General features: G+C 35.5%; 1 protein-coding gene across 1 annotated transcript in view; it reads right to left on the reverse strand.

Annotated features, from left to right (window-relative positions):
* Positions 1–27,974, reverse strand: part of LOC107102721 (CUB and sushi domain-containing protein 3-like) — a gene marked incomplete at its 3' end in the record, with an annotated part of 164,716 nt that overhangs the window by 73,883 nt on the left and 62,859 nt on the right. Inside the window, exons 9-22 of the mRNA XM_015402128.1 lie at positions 27,246–27,370; positions 26,313–26,434; positions 24,116–24,219; positions 22,768–22,880; positions 22,438–22,620; positions 21,455–21,781; positions 19,487–19,681; positions 19,107–19,245; positions 17,740–17,927; positions 8,579–8,767; positions 6,459–6,575; positions 3,482–3,697; positions 2,006–2,194; positions 1,204–1,373 (exon numbers count right to left, since the gene is read on the reverse strand). Coding sequence (XP_015257614.1) covers positions 1,204–1,373; positions 2,006–2,194; positions 3,482–3,697; positions 6,459–6,575; positions 8,579–8,767; positions 17,740–17,927; positions 19,107–19,245; positions 19,487–19,681; positions 21,455–21,781; positions 22,438–22,620; positions 22,768–22,880; positions 24,116–24,219; positions 26,313–26,434; positions 27,246–27,370 — 2,377 coding nt within the window. The remainder of the gene's footprint in view (positions 1–1,203; positions 1,374–2,005; positions 2,195–3,481; positions 3,698–6,458; positions 6,576–8,578; positions 8,768–17,739; positions 17,928–19,106; positions 19,246–19,486; positions 19,682–21,454; positions 21,782–22,437; positions 22,621–22,767; positions 22,881–24,115; positions 24,220–26,312; positions 26,435–27,245; positions 27,371–27,974) is intronic.

The raw sequence follows: 27,974 nt of genomic DNA on the forward strand, positions 1-27,974 counted from the left end.
GCGGACAAGCGCGGGTTGCAAATTGTCGGAAACTGACGAAAATTAGGGAGATCTGCGGGAGTTTACGGGGACGAAAATCTCACTTTTCATGCAGTGTTGGTTGAAAATTAATGAGCAAAGAAAGTGACCAAAGCTGGAGGTGAATACAGAGCTCCATCACACCTTTTTTGCCACCTCAAGTCTTTGCCATCAGAAACGGCCAAGATACTATCGCACAGATTCGCCTTCCGGTAGGCCTCAAACTGAAAGCCATAAACTTGAATCACCAAATAGTATAGCAATGACATAGATCAAAGCATAAATATGTACAGGAATTTTCCAGTCAAACTTCAAACAAAATCTAGTTTAGAATCTGCAGGAAATCTTAAAATCAAAGGTTTTCAGTCTTTAGATATGCAAAGCTGGTACCCTAAATGCTACTCAGCCAGTGGGGCTTAATATGAATGTATGCAGCTCTGTTGAGATTTTTTAGGTTAAATCCATCTACCGTTCTATTTCCACTTTTTTTTAATGATTGTCCATAGTGGTCTTTTACATCAAATCCAAATAAAACAGTATAAGTTTGTATCTATAATGTGAGAAAATGTCAAATGGTTGGAGGGGGCCTGAATAATTTTGCAAGGAACTGTATTAATTAAAAACCTTTGTAAACCCTCCCTGAACTATATTTCTGATCTCACCTGATTAGCATAAGGGAACACTCTTTGACATATCAAAAACATGGTTTGGTTTTGTTTTCATGAGAAATAATTAGATATTTTTGCATTTCAGGGGCTAGTATAAGGGAAAAACGCAGAGCGTAACCTGAAACTCCACAGAGTGACTGCTATTCATTGGCATGTTAGAATTCTTAGACAGCTGCATTTTCAAACCAGTGCCTTTCAGCTGTAAAATGGGGACCACATATCCTTTCCTTTTTTTACCACACAGCTATTTACACCCCATCTGTGGTGCTGACCAAAGCTGCTAAAACACACTTCATTAAAGTAGTTATTTTTTTAAAAGAAGAGCGCAGCTGTAGTTGTTGTCAGCTCCATCTTTTATTTCAAAATTAGAACAGTGATGTAAGCATCAAGATTGTACTCACATACTCTAGTCAAAGATTTTAAAAAGGAGGATTACATAATAAACCCCAGCAGGCTCCCTGTTGTTATGTGGCTTATCTACGCTCTACTAAGAAAAGGAGACAAAGCCATTGTTTACCTTAACGATGTCACCCTGTGCGAGCTGAAAGGTGCTGGCAGTGATGTTGATGCCTTTTCCGGTTTGGACCTGAATGCTGTACACGCATTCATGGCTGTTGTCGTAGTTCATTGGATAGTTAGGTGACAAAAGAACACCCTCATTGTTGGAGACGGTTGATCCACACTCCGCTGCCACAAAACAAAACAAAAAACAGACATTCTCATATATAAGAACAACATTACAGCATGCATGAAATAGACAGCGTCTAGCTGAATAATTACATAAAGGGTAAAAGTACCATGTTTACTTTATCACTGGATTAACAACTGCTATTAAAAATCCTTATAAACTGGCACAGACACACTACAAGAAAGTTAGTAGAGTTAAACAATCATTTTACATTCAATGATTCCTTTGTAATATTAAATAGTAGAGGATACTCAGCAGAATTGTCAGATTTATACATTCAAAAGTATCAATATGAAATTACTTCATATCTTGAGCCTTAATTAATATTTGAAAAACCAATGGATCTTACATTTTAGTCAACTCATCCTATTTATCTTACAATCTTTACAGTAAATAGGGGATTTTCTTGAACTCATTATTGACATGTTCAATTTAATTTATTGGCCCCATTTTGGGCCAATAAATATCTTTTTTTTTTTTACTCTTCTTTTTTAGGGAATGATTGATGATATGGCAAAAAGTTTCTTAGAATCTCTGACAGCACTCTACATACATCAATTTACTGCCAAACTCTTAAACTATGAAATACACATTCAAAAAATAAGGAAAGGAAAAATAGCTCAGCACGTACCCACACACCTTGGGAGCGGGGCGCTCCACATGTGGCGGCCGCCTCCCAAGCACACAATCTCTTTTGCCCCCTGTAGACGATAGCCTGTGTTGCAGTAGAACAACAGCGAGTCACCGATGCCAAATCTGGAGCCTGTGTGCCAGCCAAACTGAGGACTTCCAGGATCCTGACAAGGCTCAAGATTATATTCTGCAAATAGGATACAAAGAAATCATTGCATGCAGAAATCTGTTTAGAAGAAAACAAACATTGTCTCTGGTAATTATATTTCATGTAGGTTATATCTAAGGTAAACTTCCTTCAACAAGAATCCCACAATCCATTTTTTCTACTTCTTTACATTCATCGATAGAAAGAAAGAGCTACTGGGAATTAATTGTCTTGCTCAAGGACACTTCATTGGGCTAGGATACGTGCCTAAAGCATAAGATGTCCAGCTAAAGGATGGGCTCTCTAACTGTGATCACCTGGGGTACAAATCCTTTAACAGAGTTAGTGCAGGTGGTCTAAAAATTGTAGAAGATTAAACTCCAGCTTGGTTTGAGGAATAACACCTTGATGCTATCTGCATTTCTTTAAGATAGTCTGCAGAAGGCAATGTGGATAACCATGTCATAATATTGATTTGCAAGGCATTAAAGCCATAGTCTGCCGTAGGATGAATCTTGAGAAAATCAGCAACCTTTGATCAAAAGTTTTAAAAGGTCATGAAATGAATTCTAATCAGGGAATCTATAGATGCTAATTATAATGCATGCAAGGACAAAACACAATCAGCGACTGCTTTCTGAATATTCATGGCCTCATAGGTTATGCTTCACTTCAGCAAAGCGCAGACAAATATTTGGCAAGAAGGCTCGGTTTCAACTCTCCATCTTTTTTTTTCTCTACCATGCATTTCCTTCTGTCTTGCTACCTCAGTCTTTCTCTGCCCTAACTATCGTCCTTATTCATTTAAAACTGCCATCTGTCTCACCTTCCCTCTCTATCTGTTCAAGTTCTATTTCCACTTCTCTGTAATTATCCATTCCTTGGTCTCGGCATGGGGCCCATTTTTCTTTGCGCCGCAGTCTCCCCAGTTCTCAGGTCACTGGCCCACATGCTTTGATGAGTGTTATTATCATAGTCAGACGCCTACTGCCTGCATGACCTCTCTGTGTGGTAATTATCCTCTTCTTACCAGCGAGCCCCGAGGCAGAGTTTACCTTCAACCCAATGACCAACAAAACACCCATTAAACATTACTTTATGCAGGCTTCAGAGAGGCTTGTTGCTCTTTCATCTCTTTATACAACAATCAAAATTCTATGCCTTTCTGTTTTTTTGTTTGTCACTGTCCTTCAGTTTGGCATCCTATTTTCACCATTCATCCTATCTCCCCCAAATTTCTACTTCAAGTCTTTTAAATCATTAAATAAATTCACTTCAACCCACTTGCACTTCTCCAACAAACAGAACAAACATATGCCTTCTTACCTGAGAAGGAGATGTTGAATCCCTGCAGAGATATGGAGAAGTCAGAAATGAAGCGTAGCTGGGCCTTGAAGTTCCCATACAGGCCGGCATTAACTGGTGCAGGTCTTTCTGAGCCAGTGAGTCGAGCCAGAGGCTGAGCGAAGCTGCCATTTTCTGTTATCAGAAGGTAGTCATGGTGATCCTCCAGGTGGAAGGAGTGAAAAGTGAACTGGACACCTTGGAGGAGAAAATAAAGTCCATGGTTGGAGGGATGTAGATCATACACAATAATAGAGTTAGAGAAATCCTTAATACATGGATATCAAAAAATCAAATACCCTGAAATAAATACATGTTGTCATTAAAATAATAAAAACTATATATCTTATTTGAAATCATAACCTAGGGTTTACATAATCCATAAAATGTTTCTTTTTTTTTTAAGATGCAGTTTTAAATTATAACCATGTTGAAAAATATGGAAGGTGGCAAGTGTTAAATACAATAAATAGCTTATGAAGTGATTATTTAAATATGTCATTAATCTTTAGGGTTAGGGTTAGTTTTAGATCTTATAAAGCCGGTCCACTTTTAAAGTTTCTTATGAAATAAAATCAAATGACAGAGAAATTGCCCCCAATTTACACTTCGCCTGCCTCTGTTGCAGTGCAAAGCCCAGAGTAGATCCAAGGAGCTAGATTGCACGACTAAAACCAGTAATAAATGTGGAAGTAGTTTGGCCCTGCCCCTCAATATTAGGACAGAACACACCTACAGTACGAGATACTCTTCTACATTTATTGGAAATAATATTATTAAAAATGACAATATTTTTAAGTTGTGAATACATTTTTTAATGTTGTGTATTTTTGTTTTACTGTACCATACTGACCATATTGTATTTATTACTTAGAATAAATCTGATCACAATTTTTTTTATGAATATTAATGTACTGTTTAATAATGTTTAGTATACAGATTTCTGTGTTCTAAAAATATTTTTTTTTTTCTAAAATGACAGGTTTTTTTTATTTCGTTTCAAAACTTGTTTTTGGGATGTCACGAATTGGCTTAAGGTTCAAAGAGTTAATAAGTTGTGATTGCTGTGTTAATTTGGGATGTTAATAATAGTATTATTAATAAAAAAAAATCATTAATTATAAAGAATTAAACGTTTTAATTTTTTTCTACTTTTGTGCACTTTTCAAAGAGCTCCAAATTGCAGCTAAATTGTTTAGATTCATATTATGCTCAATGAAAAAAAAAAAAAAAAACACAATTCAAAAGCTGATGTTTGAAGTTGACTGGATGCAGTTACAGTACCCCAGAGATGTTGCCCCATGGATGGGAATAATTGTAAAAATTGACTTAAACAAAAAATCCAAATTAAGAAAAATTGAAAAAACCTTTTCTATTTAATCATATTTAAATTTATGGTAATTAAGGAGTAATTAAAGAAAAAAAAACTGTTCCAAGTCTCCCCTACATATTTGTGTGTATAAATAAGACAAATGTAATAGCTCATATAACCTAATCTCAAAAAGCCGCAGTATGTAAACCCAAAAAGATATTATTCTTCTGGTTTATCACACTGTTGCTCAGATGCAACAACAACATCCTGATTCTCTCTCTGATGGCCAACTGGCTGCTTTTCAGCACAATCAGTGCTGCCATGTCGATGCCATCTGTTGTATCCGTTCCAGTATGACTATGTAATGTCCTTCACAATGTTCAGCTCTCTTGATAAAAAAGTCTCAAATGACCCTTAAATAAATAAATAGAATGAAATGATGAATCATTTCATTATAAAACATAAAGGTGAAGATCAATTAATCAAAAGTCACCTCTGTGTGGGATATCATAACTACTAAAATACAGAATTGACTAAATGACGATAATAAACCTAATTTTGTTGTGCCCTGCAGTCTGCGGATGATTTACAATATGGCATTATAAAAAGTGAAAGGTGGTACTTACAAGTAAAAGAAAACAGCTTTATTAGTTTTTAATATTAGTTTTTAAGTACTTGTAATGGATTTACTTTTTTATCAAGGTTCTATTGTTGTGGTTAACATTCTAAAGAGTTTTTTATTAATCTTTTAAGTTTATTAACTGGAAGATAGAAGTTGGAACATATATAGTGTATTTCATGTCACTTAACATACATACACGTACGTTCTGTAGATTTACAGCATTTAGTCTATGTACAGAATCCTCATGGGGATATGTAGAAACCTCAGCTTTTTATGAAACAGATGAGCATATTTAGATTAATGTGACCTATTACAATTATTAATTCATTACAAAAACATAAGAAGGGAAGTTAAAGACGAATTAAAATCCAAACCAAATAGTTTTGTTTTGAGTTAATTTAAATTTAAGTATTTAATGCGACTTTTGGTAAAGCAATAAAATTTGACTTTGGGAAATAAAGAAATTCTAATTTTCTCCTTGATTAGGGTAAAGTGTAAGGAGCATAACAAGGAGCATACGAACAAACAAGCAAACTTAGTGGGCTTTTTATGGGGGCTTTGTTAGGTGGTAAGTGAAATGCAAATTATTGTCATTTTTGTATACACAGATTGTATACAAAATTAAATTTAAATATAGCTTTTCAACAGTGAATGAGCATCTAAGCAGTGAAGATGAACATTTCTATTTATATAGTGCAGAAGTGATCAAAATGTACACAGTGTAGGAGAGACATGGTGCAAAAGGAATTGATGTACAAAGTTCAGATCAGTGCAATATTAAATTGATAAATATGGTGCAAAAGGCAGTAAAACTTTGAGTTGAATTGTATTTTTATGGATTTGAAAATTTGCCATGTAGTGCAAACCCTTTATTTGTTAAGAAAACTAAAAACATCTTAGCAGAGCGGCCATTAAATGCGAAGCTTCCTGTTAAATTTAATTGAGTAAAACCTCATAAAATGCATTGCTTTAAGCAACATAAAATTCAAACCAACTAAGTTCAAATAAAACCACACATTTCCTACCTTTTCCATGGCTGACTTCAACAGTCCATGTGCAGTTAAGGGAGTTAGGATAGAGTTCTGGATAGCCCGGTGACAGGATTATCCCAGCAGGTCCCCTGATATCCCCACCACATGATGCTGAATAGAAAAGGAAGATAATAGATAGTCAGTGTCAATAAAAAAAAAAAAAAGAAACTCCAATAAATCCTTCACCTAAAGTCAAAGGACCAATTGGCATGAATAATGCATTCAACTCATATCATATCCGCTGATATTTTTATGAGGACCTGCTCTGCTGCTGCCAGTACAATGTTTTTCTTTCTTCATCTTTCCAAAACAGTCCTACCTCTTTGTTGGACATCAAGTTATATATTAGGTGAATTATCCATTCAAGATTTCAAGTCTTAAGAAAATATAATATCATTAAACATGATAATCCTGATGCTTTGTTGATCTAATTAGCAGTAGATCTCTTATCAAACGTTCAGTGTCTGAGTTCTGTTCAATCAAATTCATTTTTTCCCCACATACTTATCTCAATAATGTTTTTATACTGTTTCTTTATTTATAAATCAGGTTCCATATTCCAGTTGTTATTTTTTTTTTTGATGTGGACACAGATAAGATGAAAAGACAGGGAATGCAGTCAGAGAGAGAATACTGCCACCACCACCACCACAGTAATATTACTCTGATAAATGGCTGATTGGTGGCTTAAATGACTGCCAAAATGCGCCTTATCTTATCAAAAGAACTTAATGAGTTTTGTTTTTTCCATCAATGGTTGTTGATGGACACTCAGAGGTGAAAGCCCGATCTGCCCGAAGGTTAAGTGGTGTAATTGGATATAGTTTGAACCTGTAAATGTTTCTTTATGCTGTAGCAGGAACTCAGTTAAAAAGGTTGTTTCTGATTAAGGATAATGCATGTCAAACAGCATTCATAGAAATAACATAAGCTGTATCTATCTATCTATCTATCTATCTATCTATCTATCTATCTATCTATCTATCTATCTATCTATCTATCTATCTATCTATCTATCTATCTGTATAGATATAGATATATGGAGGATTTTATTCAGTTATATACAGCTGGGCTCCACAGCTGCATGTACAAACCACTCCCCCCTCCCAACCTGAGGAGTTTAACAATACACCAAGGACTGTATCGTCAACCATCAGCAAAAACAAAGAAAAAAAAGCAAGAAGTCATTAATAAGCCAGCATTACTTAAAGTTATTAAAAGTTAATGAGTATGCTATGCAAATTATTATTGTACATGTAGCTTGCCAAGGCATTTGGCACCACACTGGCACATACCTAGGGAAGAAAATACCTTATAGTTATAAATATGATTTTAGAGCAGCCACTTTGAGAGACTTGTAAGGGATCACATTGTTTCGTGTACATTATGTGAATCCCTGCATATTTCTGTTCTTTTATGCCGGTGAAGCGCTCAACAAAGGAACATTACCTATGTTCTTTCATTGATTTGCCAAAGTTCTCAGTGTGTTTCTAAACAAAACCCAAATATTAAAGGTGGAAAAAAAACACCCTAAAATAAAGAGATTACTAAGTTAGCTGAAATAAAGCAGATGAAGGGAAATGCATTACATTCATTATATAATAAATGTACTCCAGAAAATCACATTTAACTGCCTATATTTAAAATGGAAAAGGGACAGTTATTTCTACTATGTCATGATTAGTAAAGTTATAGTAACATTATATGTTTACTGTTTTATAAATATATTCAAGTAACTAGCAAATATCTTGTGGTGTCCATTCTGTTGAATTAGTCGTCACCGAAAGTAATGTTTTCACAAGCTGGTTGTCTTTGCTGAATAAAACCCCATGTATAAAAGCACTGACAAAATCCATTTGCATAGCCAGTACTGCTCAAGGCAACACATAATGCTTCATACCAGGGTTTGCACTGAAATTAATGAATAATGCATGTGGAAATTAGTATTTGTATTGTAGAATTATTGATTTTCCTATAATTTCTTAATTATACCGTTAGCCAGTATAATTGATTTGCTGCAAAAGAACAAAAGAAGGGCCACTTTCCTTGTTTCAGTAAAGAGACTCATACTGTATATGTGCTGAAATTCACATGAACTGTTCACCCTTACATACCATCACAAGTGGGCAGCGAATGGCTCCAGAAGTGGTTTTTCTCACAAACAAGTGGTTCTTCGTGGCTCAGTCTATATCCAGGGTCACACTGGAAGGACACGATGGAGCCAATGGACAGATCATGGCTTAGCCGCAAACCGTTCACTGGGATTCCAGGATCCATGCAGGAGTATGTATCCAATGTGACCGCTAGCAGAATATAAAAAGAAATACATTTCATCAAACATGCTGCTAATGTATTGTTTTACTTTTAGTTTTACTTCACTGTAGTTCTTGCTGCCAACTGTAAAACAGTTGGTGGTTTAGGAGGCATTTAGTGTTTTTTGCTTGCAATGGAAATTAGTGTAACCCTTTGAGATAGTCGTCTAGGGTTTGCCCTAACAAAGATGTTGATTGGTCCTCAAAGTACTGGAACATCAGCTCCTGCTGGAAAAGGGAAATTTATATCTACTTATGTTTAAAGGTATAGTGGAGGATGTTCTTTTTCCCGGTGGATCATAAAAAATAAGTGGTCCTCCTAATTGTCAATCAGTCTGGTGACATGTTTACGTAAGGCCATCCTTTGTGCTTGTCCCCATTTTCTCTTACAGTACATGTCTGACATGGTGGAAAAATTGCAAATCTTCTTTTGGAAAGTAAGCTTGTATGAGTGATGCAAACAGCAACTTGTAAACACAGCATGCACAAAGAGAAATGGGCACACGTCTAATAGGTGTTCCCTCTCAAGGCCGGGTACAGGGTTGAAAGTGGAGAGGGTGGGTCTTTTAAAATCCTCCACTATACATTTAAGTAGTTGCGCTATGAGTCATTGGCTTACATTTCATGTTTATTATTTTTCAAATTTTTCTGTCTTGTACAGTAGAATATCTTTTTAACAAACTACAGTATGGGGTTTTGTAACTTTCATTTTTGAATTAAAACAAATATGCAGCTTTTTGGAATCATTCTTATGTTTCCTCATGGTTGTAACTCGGTCCATCAGAGATAAATAAATAAAATACTGATTTTTTTAAAAGATATCTTTGTGTTAACATGTGTGATTATCTGATACATTTATAAAAACATAAAGCAAACACAGGTCATCTGAAGGGGCAAACCTTGCTTACCTGTATCTGTTTGTTATAGGAATTCGTTGAACTTTGGTACCTCATTTAAAGTTCACAATTTATAACATGGATGTAAAGTCACACAACCGTCATGAAAAAAACAAAAAACAAACATAGTTTTTTCCCATTGTAAAAAAATCAGTCCTCCATTTCAGTTAGAGCATATTTCTTACTAATTAAAAAATTGCACCTTTACTCAGCTGATAACCAGCAGTATAAATTAACCATATAAACACAATAGTTGAATACTTCACTGCTTATGAGTTTGGTATCAGTATTTTAATAACTATTTTCCTTTTTGCCACAAAATGGATAAATAAATTGATTAATAAAAGGTAATAAGAGCTAAAAATTCAGCAGAGTCATTAGTTGCTTCAGATTTTGGATGTTGGCATTTTCTTCCTATTTGTTGTTTTTTGTTGCCGTTGATAATCCAGGACCAGGCCCACAGAGAGAGGGCAAAAGGTGCATGTGAGGTTGTGTTCAGCATTACTGGGCAGTTGTTTCATGCAGAGGCAGAATTGAGGCTATGACCTTCAAGAAGCCACAAATACACTCTTATGCTCACTGAAAATACTGGACCACTATAGTTGGCTTTCATAAAAAGTACTTTCATGGCAGTTTTGCCTCAAGAGTACCCTGGTGCAAATTGCAGCTCTATAAGCAGGAAAAAGATGGCCCCATTTTTCCTGTGATTTTCATGACTTCCATTTGGCTTTCTTCCAGGTAGGATTTCTTTTGATGCACTAAAAATATGCAGACTTTAAGCAATGACTGGCAACAGATGTGTAAGCAGTTGTCAGGTCATTGGCAGGGAGACTATTCTAAGGCAGGCTTTTATTTTTAGCTTAGGTACACAGAAGAAAGCAGTGTCTACCAGGATCAAACTACGACCAACATGTATAAAGTCGATGTATCTCACTGAAAGCATCACAGGGAAAACGTTTTTCTTTCTTTCAGATCAGGGTCTTACCAAGCCTGAAGTATTAAAAGAGAAGATAAGATAAGATCTTCACTGAGTTCTAAAAATAGTTAAATCTATGCTGAAAGAAAGAAAGATAGAAAGAGCACATCCATATTATCAGGTTGTATTAAACAATAATAAAGCCAAAATAGGGATGTCAGGTGTAAAAAACAGTGTGCTTCTACTATTGGATTTAGGCACCAAGTAGCAGGTAAGTTCTGCTAATCAAGGAACCTAATTAACTACCATAGACAGGGTGGTTAAGCAACGAGATATATAATATTTACGGGTCTGGAGAAAACAGTTTCTGTTATGATTCTTTGGAAATAAAGATGTCCTCCAGGTACAATTGTAAGAATCGATGGTCTGGAGAGTATAATAATGAGAAAAATTGATTACAAACAGGAGAAAATTTTGTATATTTGCCATAACACAATGCACAGACCCCAGTTAGCATGTAAAAATGTGCAGTTTATGACACCAATATTAAAGGAAAAGGCCAAACACTTCTTCTTTGAAAGCACTGAATGACACACACTTTTCGAATATCAAAACCCTATAGTTTACTGTGTGTGTTTTCCGTTGTATTTGAAGAAAGCACAAAACTTCTGAAATAAGGACCTTAAATAATGACAGATGAAGCTTAAACGTTTTCTTTAAGCCACAGTTTCATGTTTGAGGAAGACAGCATACCAGCTGAGAAACCTAATATCAACTGTTAAGCGTGGTGGTCGAATTGTGATGATTTGAGTTTGTTTTATAAATACAGGGTCAAAGCACCCTGCTTTCATTGAGTCAGCCATGACATTTCTAGTTGTGGTAGAAGCAACTTAGCTTTATATAGATCATAGGTAGCTTTGTCATCCAGGATGGAGTTCCGTTCTTCTTGCTATCAACATCAGTTTAGGCGAGTTAACAATTTAAATGGTGCAATTCTCGTTGAAGGCTCCCTTTGAAAGCTCATTGTCAATTCCACTGGGAGCAAAAACGAGGACATATGCAGAATATGCCTGAGGGACCATACGCACCTTCTGGTCTGGTGACGTTTGAATCCAGCTTAGCTTACAGTCTTTAAATAAGCAATAACTCTTCTCATGAATACAAGCAATGGCTAAATTCACTGGCTGATCTCCAAGCAAATAATGGAGGGAATTTGCAAGGAGATCAGCCAGTCAATGTTCACTTTTCTTAAAATTGGCAAATATGTAATTTTCTATCTTTACTGTAAGCTGTAGAAATTGGCTTTAAAATGATTCCCACAAATAGGAAACTTTTGTTCTGCAACTAATTTGACCAAATTCTTTCTTGTTTATACGGCTCTATAACAAAGCAAATGTAGGGACCCTATACATAACTGGAATCAATACAATTTTACCCTGCGTCAGTTTATTTACTGTATAACTCACCCTTATTTTCTATACAATGCTACATATAGAGTTGGCAAGGTTTCCCTTGGCATTTTCAGCAATTAGATATATCCTAAATGGCACTGGAAAAAGATATTATGATCCTGCTGTTATTGCTTTTCAATGTCCTCATCAACAAAAGAAAAATGCTCTTGAGAACAAAACATAATAAGACAAGGGCACTTGTGGCCTGCTTTCAGTCAATAATACAGACATAATAGCTAACTTTGTCTTATGAATCAAATCAGAATGACACGGGTAATGATGCCACTGCAAACTACTATAAAAATAGATCAAACTATGTCGAGAATATTTTTCTATCTAATTCTTCAAAGGTTAGCAGTGCAAGCATAATACAATGGAAAGAAAAAGCTTAGCATACAAGCTTAAACACATAAGATATCAGAAAGCCACCTAATCCTGTAGAATTGTTTAATGCAGCTGCAATTAGTGCTGTTCGTGGTACATAGAAATATTTGTAATCAAAGTGGAAGAATACATTTTGAAAGATTGATATTTATCATTTTGAATTAGAAAAGCAACAAAGAAAATTACATATCCTTTAAACTTATTCCAACTTAGTTTACATTTTGTACCACAGTTCTCTATCATAGAGTGCCCCAAGGCTTGCAGGATAATTCTGTTTATCACCACAGAGCTCCTATGTGGAGACTCAGAGTCAACAAATTATGTCAACTCTTTATTCAATTAAAAAACAATACATGATTTAGTTGCTTCACCGACACAGAGCAATGGTTTCTGGAATTAAAACAGCAAACAGGGAAACAACAAATGTGCTTAATTTTTAGCAGAAATTCACAAACAGTTACTTGAAAACATGACAGACATACTGCTTCCCTAATTAACCCCACATCTTGCTGCAATGACAGCTTTAGTAAGACTGACAGTAAAAAGTGCACCACATGTCAAATTATATTAAATTGTCATCTTCATGTGAGAAAAAGCACAAAAAACAAAATCAAAGGAGAAAAAACAAAATGGTAACTCTAGAAACAGCTTAAGTGCAGTGAAACAAAAATAGTACCAAGCTCCACACAGGCAGTTGCCTCAAAAATTGAATGTTTTCGGAGAATACAGTAGGTGTATGCCCTATGCAAGAAGAACTCAGCATGTACTGTATGTTTTGGTACAAAACTGACCTATTACCATGCCTCACCACCATTAGATAAATATTACTATTAGATGAATTACAAACATAGACTTTAGTCTGGACTTGAAATAAACCCATACATTTCCAGTTACACAAGGGAGTGTAATTCAGATCCAACAAAGTAAACTTTGCAATATATGTCGCCTTTAAGGTTAGGTTATGCCTGATGCACAAACAATCCGTGCTGAAAATGAGACGCCACTCAGAAGTTGTGCAGCATTTATACTCTGCACAGCTTTTCTCTCAAGCTCTCCAGCTCAAGGGGGAGGCATGTACAGCACAGACTGCAAGCTAACAACACCAAACTACACTAGGAAGTAGAAAACACAGCCATTTACAACAGTTTAAAAGTTTCTTAATGCCGTCCAAGAGTGACAGTCGTTTCTTTCCAGGCGTTTTCCCACAATCTGTTGATAGTGGTGATATTTATGGGCTATCTCATGGAATGTCTCTAGATGTTTACATTTGCCAATTTGCAATTTGCCAGTAGGACCTGTTACTTTTACTAGCTCAGCATTCACATAGTTACAAATATATCTAGGTGTGTAACGCGGAAATTTTGTCTGCACAGACAGCGCACAGTCCGGCATAAATGCCAAAAATTACTTAATTTGGCCGTGCAAACCTTGAAGACGCCTCAACTGCTATGATGTTAACATTTATGTGCTTCCGATCCACTTATGGCACTATAATGCTAAAAAAAAGAATTCCTTTGTGTCTATTAGCCATTACCACCTTTGTATTGGATACATTTTTATTACTCAAGTATGAATGTTATATTACCTGCCTGTTACTTGTTAAGGGTAATGTTTTCCCAAGCAGTTTATCTAATTTCTTTTGTCAGGATAAACAGTTCCCATCTTCATTATGTACATATAGATTTGGGAATGAAATTATGGCACACATAGAGTGTATAATTCTTAACAACAAGCTCTCTGTGCATTCGGAATGGCCTTTATCTGGAACAATGTGTAATATTTTGATATGGCTGGGACCAGAACTTGAGCTCAGTTGTGTATGATGTAATGATGTGATGATGTGGCAGGCTATGTGTGTGAAATGCTTCTTTAACTGGTATTCTAGGCCGACTTTCTCAGAAGCGAGCCCAGTGGGAAGCTCTGCCATCTGTAACACAAGCCATCTCTCTGGTTTGGGGGAGTGGCGGCCTAGTGGTTAGGGTATTGCGCCTAGAATCCTGAGGTTCTGAGTTCAAGCCCCATTCCCACAGAATGCCACTCTGGGTCCCTGAGAAAAGACCCTTAACCCCACACTGCTCCCCCGGCGCCGCGCAATGGCAGCCAACTGCTCCCCAAGGGGATGGGTTAAATGCAGAGAAGGAATTTCTTTACTCTGTAATTGTGACAGTGTAATGACAATAAAAAAAAAAAAAAAGTTTAAAAAAAGCTGGTCTGAGCACGATTACAATTTCTGGAAAAACCATTATCATGTCTCATAGTTAATTCAATACATATACATTATGAGGTGTTATTTAAAGTGTTTATTCCAAGTGATTTCTTCTCAGGAAACAATCTGGGAGACAAAGCTTAATGGTGTAAACACAGAGCTTTCCTTTAAAGTACACAACATGCATTATTGATTTATTTTTCTTATTTACTGCAAAATCATTAGATTAAACACTACTATCATTCCTTTACACATTAATGGTATTATTAATGGTAACTAATGGTACTTTTCTGATGCTTTGCAGCTAATATAGTTATAGAATTGCGCTGCTCAAGGTGGCTGCACTTTGGAGTAGCTGAGGTAGTTCAATTATAATAAAAAAAAAAAATTATAAGAACCTCAGCGCCCCCACTTTATTTTTCTAAGGATTTTCACTTCGGGTGTTAAACGTTGTAATTTTGCCAAAATCTTTTCTTTTTTGGAAATTTCTTGGTAAGTTTCATAGCAAGTTGGTTCTTACATCTAAAAGCAGCTTATTAGATCTCGAAGGCTGAAATAAAACATAAGCTACTTCCAGCTGAGTTTAAAATGTGGTGTAGAGGATGCAGAGGAGCAAGGAAAAGAGAGAGGAGAAGGAAATACAAGTCATCTCTTCCATAAAATATTATAGACAATGTGAGATCTTTAGGAAACAAGTTAGAAGAATTCCAAGCCAATGGACTCAGCCAGAATATTGAGAATACACTATTATTTTTTTTCTTTAACTGAGACCTGGCTGCAGGATCATAAACCTGACTCAAAAGTTTCTCTGCTAGGCTTTTTGAGAGTAGTGTGGAAAAGTCATGAGAGATGGGTTTGCAGTGCTTGTGAATAACAGATGGCATCATCCAGCACGTAAGCGTGAATTTTTTCCCTCCAGTCAAGGAATTTAACTGTTGGTAGTCTGTTTTCTACGGTGGCCCAGAGGTATCAACACTAATACAAAAGCTGCAACGCAAATACAAAAGCTGCAACATAAACACAAAAGCTGCAACACAAATTCAAAAGCCATAACATAAATACAAAAGCCGCAACACAATTACAAATATTTGTATTTGTGTTGCAGGTTTTGTATTTATGTTGCAGCATTTGTATTTGTGTTGCGGGTTTTGTATTTATGTTGCAGCTTTTGTATTTGCGTTGCAGGTTTTGTATTTATGTTGCGGGTATTGTATTAGTGTTGGCACCTCTGGGCCACCATAGTTTTCTTCCATATTATTTACCCAGTGAGTCCAGCCATGTTGTATTTGTAATTGTAAGAATTCCACCTTCTGCTATTGCAGACAGTGTGTGTAATGTCATTAGTTCTGCTGTTTAAAGTCTACAGACACAGCCACAAGCATTTGGGGCATTGACTGATGATTTTAATCATATTTCACTCACTTCTAATCTTCCAAATTTCCAGCAGTTTTTTAGCTGCTACAGTATACCAGAGAACAAAAAAAGGTTGGAACTTTTTCATACAAATATCAAGTGCTCATATATTTCCTTTTGGGAAGTCACATCACAATCTTGTTTTTCTGTGCTCAGAATATAAGCTCCTCTATAAAAGACACCATTTAGCATGCTTTCTAATTACAGCATACCTAGCACAGGCAGGACTTTAAGACAAGACGAGCCTCCAATGTGACATCTACGTTGCCTCTGCCAAGAACTAACACACTGAAAAACTATTTTAAATGACAAGCTGTTATTGGAACAATTTGCCACATTTTAGACTGATAATCAAACATGTTAAGCAGTAAGCAAATAATCCTACAGACTTAATGATCACCTAAATAAGATCTTACTAATGCCTAGTGAAAGTATTTTTTTTGTGTTTTGAGCATAAATATTAGTTGTTAAATGTAATGTCAGTCTGTTGTAAGGATGTTGTCTTTGTGTATTTTGTAATGCTTTTTAATTATATTTATTTAACACTAGTCCTATTTGCTAACTTTGACTGAAGTCTATATTTGATGTTGGGATTTATTTGTTTATCTTGATGTTTTATGATTAAAACGGACCCCAGGAAGAACAGTACTTACTGTACTTTGGCTGGGAGCAATTGGGATCCCTAAATATATAGTCCACTATATAGCTGGGACTATATAGTGGACTTTATAGTGAACTCAGAAAACTGACCCTTCAGACATATGACCATTACTTTTCTCTCCTCGTTGGTCACAGGACTCCGGCTCACTGCACAGTGCCCGCAGCATCTTTGTTTTCTCTCACCCTCAAAAAAAATCCAATGATGCTATGGTTATTAATTTCTAAACAAGCAATAAATACTTTAAATATTATTTTACCTAAATAATGTATTATTATTCTTTTTGATATGCATTGCTGCTGTCAATTGTTTTAAATTAGTTGTTAATCTGATTTAACCTATTTCCAAATTGTTTAATATAAACTTTGAAACTAATCCATACTGAACTGTCAGATAATTGCATAACTTCCAATTATTTTCAATCATTTTCATTTGTTTCTTTTCCTTATTTTCATTCAGCTTGCTTCGTTAAGGGTTTTCAATAAAAAAACGTTTAACCTAAAGAGGTATTATATTTGAATATTAAATCTTACTTGAGAAGCTTGCTATTCAACAATATCATTGCTCATAATCACATTTTCATCTGTTGTTCCAACACAACACCAAGGTTTGGGCATACGTACCTTGACAAAATACAACAGATTGAAAGTTATTTCATTACATATTAACTGAAATTAACTAATTTATATTGAAACAGGACCACCGTTTTCATCTGCTTTTTTGGGAGCTGCAAGTAGCGCTATGGTTCTCTGCCTGACCTAATATATAAATTGATAAACTATTGTCTGGTTTTAAGTGTAGAATCACCACTCTTAATAATATTTGCACATCAAAATAGTAATTTTGAGTCTGCCCTAAAGAATGTTAAGCTTTGCAGCATAAGCTGTTAGTGATATAACTTAATGAGCTTATACAATAAAAATCTAGTCAAAACAATTTATGGATAAAATACATTTGAGTATCAAATGCAAGATAATTAGATATTTATAGGTAATTGTCAATTTAAAGAAAACCATATAACATAGCACCACATTCTCACCTTCATAGAAGATCTTGAAGCCACTATTTGATCGGCTGTTGTCAGTCGTAAAAAGCAGATATAGAAAGTTACTGCTACTAAACAGGAATTGAGGGACCTGGGTTCCGTTATACGAGCCAATCAGAGGGGAAAGCAGGTTGGGGCCATCGTGCACTTCCAGAAAATCATAACTGAGCTCTGTTTGAAACCTTAGGAGCAGAAAAAACACAGCAAAGATAAGTAAGATAATGAGTTTGCATATTTTCATTCAGCACAATACCCCTAGTTTGTTACCAACAGACTAATTTTGTAATAAAACATGAGACATAACTTGCACCAGCAATCATACTGATTATTTTGACAGCATAAGATCAATGGGCATCTTGGAAATATGACATGATATGAATATAAAGCAGGTCTACATCAAACAACTTCCATTAGCACAAGGTTTTAAAGAAATTAATCAATATTAATTTAAAGAAAAACAGTAACGATATTTTAACAGATTTATCTTCTAATATGCTGTTATTTCAAGAAAATGCTGCAAGACCTGTACATCATCATAAATGATAAAATGTGGATATGAGATGAGTTTCCTACCAGAAGGAAAACTACTGATTTAATTTATAAAAGATGATTAGAAGATCCTTGAAGCTAATTACAGAGGAGTACTGGAGGCAATACACCCCAAAAAATATTTAAGGTAGGGATGGAACCAAAGCCACAATGAAACAGTTTAGATCAAAGGTTATTATTATTAGAATAAAAAGTCAAATCCAGAACAAGATCATGCTTTCCTGTTGTAAAACTTATATGCAGATGCTTTAAACCATACTTTCATTTTAATGCAACTATAGTTTAGCTTGTATAAAATAAAAATAGCAAAGTGTTGCTGAAAAAATAAATAAATTAAAAGCTTGAAGGTTTTAATTGTGGCAAAAGGCAACTCTAGAAATTAGTCAGCTGAACACCACACCCACAAGATGTTTAGGTTTTTGTGTAAAATATTGTGAAAACCATGGAATATTTTCCATTGACTTCCCAATCCTACATTACTTTTTGTATGGCTTGAAGTTATAACATAAATAAATGTCAAAAAATGTTGAGAATACTTTTCCAAAGCACTAGGTCTGCAGAAATCACTAGGCAAAAAAAGAAATTTCAAATATTTGATGCTTTGACCATCTTGCTTACTTTTGAGTTCAGAATTCTATGTATCTCACAGTTTTCCAAAGTGAAGGGTATGCTGTGTACATGTGGAATACTTGTTTTAATCTGATTGTATACATGTATTTGCTTAAGACTTGCGTTGTGTGTGATAAATTTCTATGCGTCTTTGTAAAAGTGTTTTTATATTTATACACATGTTCATGTACTGACATACAGACCTTTCAAAGCTAATCTTGATGGAGCGTCCGGCCTCGGCCTCAATAACCCACTCACAGCTAAGGGAGTCTTTGTAGTAGCCGGGCCACCCAGGGGAGAGAATGAGACCAGATGGCCCTGAGTAGTGCCCCCCACAAGGAGCTGGAGGAGCGAAAAAGAAGAAATGTTTAATAATTCAGAAGATTGAGAGTTTAAATTATAATTTTAATAATGAAAGAAAAAATATGGCATAAATCACCAAAGCACTAAAACAAAACATATAGCTCATTGCAGATGTTCCTGGTTGTGGTGAAAGAAACCCACCCAGATGTTGCTCTTTATTTGTCCTTTCAGATTAACCTATTGCAAATACACAGAATAATTACTTTATCCATTCCAGTACCTTCACATTTGGGAATGGGCCCACTCCACATCACGTTCCCATCCTCTAAATGGCATGAGATGGTGTCAGCTCCCTGTGTTTTGATGAAACCCTCCTCACAAACCACAGAGATGGAGTTACCCAGTTGGAAATTGTCCCCAAAACGCCTTCCATTCAGAGGTATGCCAGGATCAGGACACTCATTTTGCCCAAAAGCTTGTAAAAGAAGGGAGAAGCAAGATGTAAAGTCAAAGGCAGCAAAGATATAAAACCATTAGAAACCTAGCCAAGAGAGGCATTGTAAGGATAGCTGTGGGTAAAACAAAACAACACATAGTAGTCCTCACAGTACTGACTGCTGTGAGATTTTTAATAGGTTGGTTATAGTGTAAATTAAAGCAGAGGAGAATAAAATGGCATTTTTTATTAATATTTATTATGGGACTGTTACTTCGCTGTGGTAAAAGCATGTTGAAAATAAAATACTTCTGTTAAAGCAATATTAATAGCGATATATCCAAAGTATAAGGTCATCACTATAATAATTCAATTAGGAATAAATATACCTAATTCTAATCCAAACATTTTTTAATGTATTTTTTTATTTTAATCATTCCTTATTTTTTTTACTTATGATAAAATTACAGGCCTTTCAGTTACAAATTAGAGCTGGATCTCTGAACAATGTTATTTTAGAAGATTTTTAGCCAAAAAGAAGGCAGTGTTAAGAGTGACTACACAGAAAGGTCAGAGTGTCCATCAAAGGCAACAGTATCCTTCTCTGTGAAAAAATAAAGCCCTTATAACATCCAGCCAAGAGAACAATACTCTCCAGGAGCTAGTCATTATCCAAGTCTTCTATCAAAGAAGGACTTCAGAAGAGTAGATTGAGCGGACTGAACACAAGGTACCTACGTTCCATGAGCCTCAGGCCTAAAGAAAAGCTAGGTGTAAATTTGTCAAAGAAGACAAAGAAAACATCCAAAAAGACAAGATCAGTTATTGAAAAAATCTTTTGAAAAGATTAAATAAAAATAATGAACAAAGTCATGGATAGCTTTATGATAAATCTTATGGATCACCAAGACGCTAGCTCACAATGCTTTGTTTAAGAGTGTGAAAAAGAACAAGTAGGGCCATAATTCTTATGTGTGAAAGGATTTATTCCCTGACCATGTTCAGCTAAATGCAACTGCAGTTGTGGACTGGTGAAGTGTCCCCAAGGAGCCATGCTTTGTTAATGTCCATATGTTTCAGAATGCCATGAGTGAATACAAGTAAGATGAAGCACAGCACTGAGAATAAAGATTTATTTTAATGATTCAGTTAACTAATCAGTTCAATCTTCAGCTGCTGGTTAAAAATTATTTTCATTTCCTATAAGGCTATACAGTGGATTTAGTGAAAAGCATTCTTGTGTTGCAGCTGGATTTCTGACTGAACTTTTGCAGTTTCTTCAGGGGCTCTGTCTTCATTCCACAGTCCAGAAAGAAATGCTTATAAATACATATGTAGCTCTAAATTACTCTACAATTAAAGTATACCCCTGATGCATTAATGCATTAATTAATTAAAGTATACCACCTTTGATGCATTAATAACCCCTTAAGGGTAACCTACATATCTCCTTTTGGATGCTAGGTTAGATTTCAGATTACCACACCACCAAATCAGAGTAGTAAAGGAAGGGGCACTAAAACATCACCACTAACATCTTTACAATCTTGTTATATAAGAAAACATTTAAAACTCTCCTTGAAAAGGAAATTGGAAGAAGTATCAGTAAAATATAGCAAAACATGTGTTTTGCAATTATTGCAACAATTTCACATCATTAGCACTACCAGGAAGCTGATTAAAGGAGAAAGGGGAAAAAGCCTATTTAGATGAGATGCAGCAATTTTAAATGGAAAATGTATAGTTTAAACAAAAGCTTTTTTCATCATTGTTAATAAAGATAAATCTTTAAATATGAGATGGTTTGCTCACTGCTGTAGGTGATGTTAAAGCCTCTTCCAGACATCGAATGGTCAGCCTGAAACTCCAGTTGCAAAATGTTGCTGTTGGAGGTGAGATGTGAAGGTACTTCAGCACCTGAAAAACGTCCCAGCATTGTTGCTTCTGACTGATCCCCATCTCTGACAGTGAGGAAGTCGTAGGGAGGTTCCAGGTCAAAGTCATTGAAGGCCAAGTGAATCCTTGAGCCAGGTTCAGAGATGATCAGCCACACACAGTTTAGGTTGTTCCCATAGCCTTCTGGGTAATCTGGAGACAGTACTGTCCCCATGGGTGCAGTGAAGTTGGAGAAACAGGGAACTAGAATGTAGAAAAGACACCAGCAATGATTCATAAAACTTCACTGATGAAAGTACTGTGATTTGTCTTAGAGCATATCTCACAGACTATGGGGCTCTCTAAAGGGAGCATTGTGCCATAACAGAAATGTGTGAAGCAACTCCAGCAGAACAATGTCACTATTGTATAAGTAGCTCAGCAATCAGGAGACAGCATAGCTCCCATGGGTCCTGAGTAGCTGGAGAAGCTGCATGGAGAATAGCCATATTGCAGTACAGGTGCATGGAAACACAGCACACCGCCCCAATGGGCACAGTTAGTGTTGCGAAACAAACACTCTGCATTGTTTAGATCTATCTAAACTAAAGACCGGAATTCTGTCATGACAAAGGTGGATGTACTATATAATATTCCCTTTTACTGTGTAAGAGTCATAAAACAAATTATTTTCCCCTAATTCAGCCAAACATTAAAGAATAAGAAAACCACATGCTACAAGTAAATAAGTCTATATTTTGGCCTTTTACAAACTGTGTACTACATGTTTAATTCCATTGACTGTAATTAATTCTCCAACAACTTGTTGTAACTATTAACCTTCAAAGTTTATGAGTAACTGCTGTATTTGTTGTCATAAAAAAAACAAAAAGGTTGAACTGGGCTTGGACAGGACTTACATATGCAGATGGGGATGTTAGCTGACCATTGATTGTTGTTTTGGCAAGTAATCATCCTCTCCCCGATGAGCTCAAATCCAAACTGGCATTTGAAGCGAAGGACGTCACCGTTTAAAAACCCACTGCCCTCTTTGTAACCGTATAGAGGCGTGCCAGGGTCACCACAACTATCCTTGTCAATTTCTGTTTGCAAGGGGAAGATGGATGGATGGTTGGAAGGGAAAAGTAGAGGATTTAGTCCAGCCAGCTTCAAAAGAATGTTTTCTTTAACATTATCTGTGAGTTCTCACAAAAGGCTCTTGTCAGTGAGTAGAAGATGTAATGGTGTACCTTTGTAGTTGATCTTGAAACCTATTGAGCCCACACTCTCATCAGACTGGAGATGGAGCCACATCTGATGGGACATGCTGACAATCAGGTCAGGGACAAAGCTCCCACTCAGTCTGCAAATAAGACACAGAAACATTGGAATCAAGCACTTTTCAAATATTAATCTATTTTACAATATCACTCATATATCACTCATATATCAATGGCTATAAGGAAATAACAAATCCAGTACACATACTTATAATGTGCTTAACGATTAATTTAATGTTTTATTTATGATTAATTTACTTTTCAATTTGAAAGGCTTGTTCATCCTATATTTGGTAAATAATACCATAAGAATTCTTGCATGATATTGACCACTATTCTTGGTAGATTGCATTTAAATTGTTTTTTTAGACTTTTTCCAGATATTAAACAGATTGTTTTGGGATATCTGATAGGGCGGAGGTAAGGCCCAAATGATCATGTTTTTGTTAGCCTTTTTATTCATAAGTTTTGACATCTGTGTTGGATCTTCACAGTCTGACCAGTTCTATTACATCTTTCAACTATCCCATACCATCAGAAGTCAATAAATCTTCTATTTGTGTTCAAGAAGAATTATCTTAGAAGGACTACAGTTCAGACCTATCATAAATTGGGAACAGAAGGGGCATAGGTCTACTGTAAATGTTCACAGTGGAGCAAGTTATTCAGTAGGGTGACATCCCCAAAAATTGCCCTGTTTCAAATCAACACTAGTGTTGCAGCTGAACTGACATTTACAGCTATTTCAGAGCCTCTGGAGAAAAGGTTTGTCAGTATTGACAAGACATGTTTGGAGGGTTCAATGTGGGATTTTCAAATCTAAATACAATGTAGCCACTGCCATGGCAGAGGTAGTGTCATGTTAAGGAACTGTTTCACTGCTAAAGATGGTAGTGCATTGCTAAAGGTGGATGGATAAAAAAAGACTTCCATTGCAACTCTTTTGCTTTACCCCACATTAACATCCTAACAGTTAGAGCCTGGACCATTGGTGATCCAGCTGCATATGAGCCCAAACACATCGAAAAAAGGCTTTGGAATGGATGAAACAGACTCAAATTAAACTTCTGGAAAAGCCCACTCTCAATTCTATTTAAGATCTATAGATGAAAGTCAGATCTATAACAGGAAACAAATTAGCTTAAATGTTCTCTACAAAATTTCAATAAAAAGGGTGGTCAAATATCCGACTGGAATAGTGCTTGCTGATGCCTAAAAAAAGCATGACATGTCTCCTCAGTTTGGTAAAGAACATTAATCAACAAATGTAAATCACAACAATCTGCATTATAAAGTATAACATTTTTTTTTTACTTACATCTGAATTATTGTTTTAGAGTCTCCAACTTCCCCTCCATCTCCGATGGTTAGTGAATCATATCCAATTTCTAAGTCAAACTCTTCAAAGTTGATTTGTATGACCTGTAATTGATAAAATAAACAAGTGTTTATTTTCAGAAGCAAAGAAAAGTAATCATTAATTAAAACCAACTGTTTTCTGAATCACTATATTGTTGCTATACCTGCTAACAGTCAGCGACAGCGAAACAATGTGAGGTGCTTTCATTGATTAGACCTAGACCAAATTTTGTTTTGTACAGCTCTCATGGCATTTGTTTTTTAAATCAATATACTTTAATTACATTCTTTTGAATTTAAGTTTTATTTTCGAATATGTGACTATTTTACTCGGATGAAATCAATAATAAAGCTAACTATTTTCATAAATTCCCTCTAAGGGGAATGTTTTTTTGGAGATGGGAACGTGGTTAAAGGAAACCAAAAAAGGAAAGACTTTCAAATGTGGTATGCATTTGCTAGGACAAACTTCAAAAGGTTTGATCAACCAACACTGTAAAAGCTTAACAGTTACCCCAGCTTTTAATTGAAACACTAACACTCCAGACCGTAGCTATGAAATCTGCACAATCTGCACTTCCCAAAATCTCTAATCAAAAAAGTCATACATAGAAAGCAAAATCATTAGAGAACTTAAACCTTTAATGTCTAAAGATAAGGACTGTAGCAATGATTGTGTTTCCATTCTATACATCTATACTGGATAATAGTACTGCAAACATTGTTCAAAGGAATAAATTAGATAAACATAGCACAATCAATCTTAAACATCAAATTTAATGGAGAAAAGTATTTTCTGTATTTCCATGGATATGTCTTTGCTGCTTTGCCTTGGCATATCTAGTTAAAAAAAATGTAAATTCTATAATAAATGAAAGGAGAGGATATTCTGGAATCATTTTGCCAAAAGTTTCTAACATAATCAGATTAATCATTGTGCTTCAGAGACATATGCCAGTGAGTTACATTATTTCAGCCTGGAATTTGGCTGGACTACCAGTGGAAGCAAGGATGAGTTAATGACAATAATGTCACATCTGCTAATGACAAACAGGATGACTGCCTGTTCATCCTTAGCCCCCTTTTTTCTCTGGCTGGGGGTGGACAAGGTCTTCACTACATCCATGTATAGCAGCCTCATTACAATGCACACAGAACCATAATTACCATAATAACACTAATGGACCAAGTTTTACTGCCAAGTAAAATCCTTGTTTGCCTAAGAGGGAGCAGAGTGGCACAAAGCTATGGTAGCCGCCAGTCATACTGAGTTCTAAATGAGACTTCATTGGTTGATTACCGGCCATTGGGAGGGTTGGACTTAGTTAACGCCCCGTAAATTTGACTTAATGTTTGGTCTGGCAATAAATAAGCCAAGAATTGCAATGCCACAAAAAATCACAACAGCCTTCAAACTTTTATCACATTTAGTGACTTTACAGCTATAAACTTTGAAAGTATTTTTATTCAAGACTTTATCTAAAAGACAAATACAGAGTACCTTATTAATTCAACTTGGGGAAAAAACCTTAAAGCTTTTTATAAATGAAAGTATGACAAGTAATGCATGTTTGTTCTCAGCCCTCTTTAAGCCAATACCTCTAAATGAAATCCATGGAAACCTGGTGTCATGGATTTCAGGGACAATCTTATTTTTGAAATGCAAACCTAGAGCAATTAGAGTAAAAAGTAGTTTTGCAAAGTACTGGAATAGGAACATTGAATACTGATGCATGATATTTTTGTATTTCCTTTTTTTTTGTCATTTTTGTTCACAACTATTTACTGCTTCGTTTGAATCACATAAAATCCCATTAAAAGCCGTTAAATTTGTACCTGACACTTGAATAATTTTTAAAAGGTCGGCAATGAGGAAAACATTTATGATATCCAAAGTATTTCTTAATCTACTTCCTTCTTGTAGATTTTTTTGTATTACATTTATAATATATAACAAGTACATTTCTCCACTGTGAGATCAGTAAAGTCACTCAATCAATCAATAATACGTTGCTGAATTGATTCATGTGGAAATATTTGCTCTCATAACTGCTGTTCAAAAGATGTTAATGTGATTAAAATAGCAGATTACCACTGCTAGACACATCCAAGAACAAACAGTGCTAAGTAAAGACTAAAAGAATTTGTTTTACTACCTTGTTTGGATCGCTGGCAGTGATGATCCACACACACTGGGAGTTACTCTCATACTGAATGGGGAAATTGGGGGACGTAAAAGTCCCAGATGGCCCCTGCAGATTCGACCCACATGTTTTCACTGCAAGAGCACAAAACAACAAAATGATAACATTGATAAAATGCTGTTTGGCAGTAAAGTGTTAGGCTTTCCGAATGTTTAAAATCTTGTTTCACAACAATGTCACAAATATCTCTGATCGTTCCAAGAGGCTTTTTTTTCTACTCGACAGTATCCCCTAATACACAACCAGGATCATGAAGAAACATCCGCAGCAACAAAACAGAACAAGAAGATCTGTGGAAGATATTACAGGCCCCACAGAGCCCGTAATATCCAGAACTACGTTTCATAGAGTATGTCTGTGATTACCAGAAGAAAAAAATCCTTAAATCTCCCAGTTCAGACATTTTTCCCAAATGCCTGGATCAACTTTTCAGTTATGTGAAAGCTTTGTGCGCATTCACATCACAATGATGCTGTTTACCACTACCACAATGTTTTATTTATTATATCTATATTATCAATCATGTCCAATAATATGATAAATAAGTCAAAATCATTTTCAAACTAAATTTAAATATTTAGGAAAATACTGAGGAAGAGACTGCAGCCTTTTATGTTGTAATATGACTGAGGGATAATGTATTGTTTGCATAAGCAGAGAAAGGGTCCATTGGGTGTACTTCCATTAATCAAATTCTAAAGGGTGCTCCAGGTAATTTGAAACACAGCAAAACTGGGAAAGCATTTTGGAAACGAAGAGTGTGGCAGCAGAGGCTTTCATGCATAATTAACAGAAATGAACTTTCCTCTATCTGCATAGAGCTTATAACCAGAGGCACTGCCTTAATCAAGCTGTTTTATTAGCTCTTCAGAAAGCCACACTCACCCTTGCAGACTGGCCTGTGGTCGCTCCAAGCAGCGAAGACTTCAGCTACACGCTGGCAGGTAATCGTTTTGGAACCCTGCAGCACGTGATCGTCATCACAGGTAAATTGAGCAGTCGCTCCGATGCTGTGATGATAACAAAAAAACATTAGAACTCAGGAAAAGCAATCAACTTTCCAAAGATCTCTGCTAATGAGAAAATATATAAAAATATGTCTGTTATTTATATCATGCCAGTCAAAGAAAATGACATATACACTGACTAAACCAATGACTTCTGAGTTAACATGGGGTGTAGTTCTTATAGGTGTACATACCCCTGTTAAAATGGAAGGGTATTATGATGTAAAACAAAAAAAATAACATTTACATGATGTAATGGGTTTCAAACCCCATTACATGATATGATTTTAAATATGTCTTTTGCAGTTTAAGTAAAAAACCAAACAAAAGCACTTTATTGAACTTTATTAATTTATTCAACATTTAGATTTGGATTTAGCAGAATGTCACTTTTTAAATTTCTTCACTGACAACAATAGAAAATTTGAACCGGAAATAAAATTAAGTTGGGATGTTAGAACTATTGGCTTGTTTTTTGCACTTTAGTACACTGTAAAATAGTTTTTCTTAAAAATACATGAGGTTGACTGAATCCCCAAAAAGATGCATGAAACAAAAGAAAAGTTCTAAAAGTTTTTTTCTGTATTTCTTGACTGCTGAATTATCT

The sequence above is a fragment of the Cyprinodon variegatus genome, unplaced genomic scaffold (assembly GCF_000732505.1).
Source record: "Cyprinodon variegatus isolate N-32 unplaced genomic scaffold, C_variegatus-1.0 Scaffold1304, whole genome shotgun sequence".
NCBI classification, from domain to species: Eukaryota; Metazoa; Chordata; class Actinopteri; order Cyprinodontiformes; family Cyprinodontidae; genus Cyprinodon; species Cyprinodon variegatus.